General features: G+C 32.9%; 1 protein-coding gene across 3 annotated transcripts in view; it reads left to right on the forward strand.

Moving 5' to 3' along the window:
* The window catches only part of LOC102678073 (potassium/sodium hyperpolarization-activated cyclic nucleotide-gated channel 3), a 191080-nt gene that overhangs the window by 152406 nt on the left and 36226 nt on the right, over positions 1-2448 (forward strand). For all 3 annotated transcript variants that reach the window (XM_031511085.1, XM_031511083.1, XM_031511084.1), the window contains exon 6: positions 1416-1579. In XM_031511085.1, the coding sequence (XP_031366945.1) occupies positions 1416-1579 (164 nt within the window). The remainder of the gene's footprint in view (positions 1-1415; positions 1580-2448) is intronic.

Raw genomic sequence — 2448 nt, forward strand, 5'->3', positions numbered from 1 at the left:
CCTATCTTATAGCGAAGCTTTCTTCGTTCTTCGGGAAATGGAACGATTCCGCTTCGTGAAAGTTCTCTCTCTTTTTTTTCTTTTCTTTTCTTTTTTTTTTTTTTTCATTTTATAGTAGTATATAGTATTTTCATTTTATAGTAGAGATTGGTAAAAACTCGAATCGTTCGGGATTGGAATGGTATTTGATCGATGAGAAAGAGATTTCGAATTTTTGAAGTTTGTAGATATTTTGCGATGGAAAGATGCGGAGAATTATGAGATAAGGGATAATTTTGAAAAAAGAGAATTCGCTGAATTTAATTAAATTTATGTTATTATTTCAAAAGACGAAAAAGTTTTTAACTTTTTTTTGTTTCTTTCAATGTATATACACAATATAATAACTTTGTTAAATAAATAAAAAATAATCTAAAAGAATATGTATGTTTTTATCATAAATAATCGATAAAAAGAAATTCGAAAATCGATTCTGAAATATAACTATTTATTGAGATATAACAATTTATATTTAAATCTTACTTATAAAAAATCGTGATTAATACTAAATTCTATATTCCAAAAAACATACCACAATTGAAGACATTTGAATCGAATTGAAAAGAAACAAAAAAAAAAAACTTTAATTAACCGCGTTTTAAATTTCTTCTATCATCTTAAATCACAATTGCAATTAAAACACGTTACTCACAACACTGAGAATCTGGAGGAAACAAAGAAGAAACAATATTTCCGCCGTCTCGAAAGCCTCCACTTCGTTTAAATCCCCAGACCCCTAGACTACTTAAACGCTGAAAAGGCGAAGTTGAAAGTAAAGTCGAAGCAAAAGCGGCTGCGGTCCGTTAATTAAACTTACGCCCTTGGAGAACGTTTTCTCTCCCCACGTGTCTTCGAGAAAAAGCAATGCTCTCGCCACCTCCGGCTCCCTCTCCCTCTCTTCTTGTTACCAAGATGAATCACCGTTTCTTTTATTTAACGATGGGATCGTTAATGATTTCACCAGCGCTTTTAGGTCAACCCAACAAGCGTATCTGGTGCGTGATATTTCGTGCGTGCACACGCGAAACAATCATATATCATATCGAGATGAATCCTCTCGATGGCGGTGGTACTGTGAGAAAATAACAAATCGAAAGGTAATCCTTTCGTTTTATCGGCCATGAATATTGCATCGTGAACAAAATACTACTTGATCACATCTGGAATATTTTACAAGAAATAAAGAAGAAGTGTGATCATTAAAGAATATTCTACTTGATATGTTTGATCAAGTTATGGTTCTTAATGTAGTTGTTTTTTCAATTTATCATTCAATTTCAAACTTCTTCGTATTCAATTATGGTCATTTTAATTCATCAGTTTCTATTGAATTATGTTTAATTTAATCAATAATGTTCGTTTAATTTTGATTTCAGATTCTACTGGGATCTCTGCATGCTCCTCCTGCTGGTAGCTAATCTGATAATTCTGCCAGTCGCCATTAGTTTTTTCAATGACGACCTAAGCACTAGGTGGATAGCCTTCAACTGCCTTTCTGACACGATATTCCTCATAGACATTGTTGTCAACTTCAGGACAGGTGAGTGTTCATGCTTTCAAATATTTAAGAAAAATAAAACCGATATTCTCTTATTTATTTCGATTGATAGAATATAATATCCTTTATGAATGTATATAAATTCATTGTTTAAACAATGTTTAAATGATATTTTAAAAAAATTAAATCTAACGAAATTAATATATAAACTTTCCAAAAATCTTAATTTCGATAATTATTTTCTTACATTTCACTGTATATATTTAAAGTATAAATCATCGAGTCGCAAATTCGTAATTTTTGGCACAATTTGGAGAAAATCAAAATATAAACGATATACAATAATTCAAGTTAACAATTTCCATTTCGATTGAAACAAAAAATTAATTATAATATTATTCGAACAAATCTTATATCAATATCTTAAAGAATTCTCAACGACCTAACAGGCGACGTGACGATGAGATTATTCAAAGATTGTATTCTAAACTCAGGCAGATCAATAGTAGGTCAAATGTAAATTCATTTTGCTCCAAGTCACACGGCAATAAAAGAGAAATATCCAAGAGCATACACAGTCAAGACTCCATAACCCACGATATCGTAGTCCTTTAAAAAACTTTCTTTCGTTCCAATTGAGCCCCGCTTTCAAAGCCTTATCGACGGTGTGCCGAGGGCATTCAGTTAAAATCGTTCGATCGTTTCAAAAAGAAGCGACGAAAAGACTTGGCATTTCGTTGGACGATCACTTTGGGACTAATGGTAACCTCGTGTCCGCGGTGGGGAGGGAGAGCCAGAAGCGATGCAAAGTTTGCATTGTGCACGTTTGGGAGGAGGACATTGGAGGAAAGAATGGCCGACCTCGTTCTTCTTCTCCTATTTTTTTTTTTTTTCCATGTGCCCTGTGCTCC

The sequence above is a fragment of the Apis dorsata genome, unplaced genomic scaffold (genome assembly GCF_000469605.1).
Source record: "Apis dorsata unplaced genomic scaffold, Apis dorsata 1.3 scaffold_291, whole genome shotgun sequence".
Classification (NCBI taxonomy): Eukaryota; Metazoa; Arthropoda; class Insecta; order Hymenoptera; family Apidae; genus Apis; species Apis dorsata.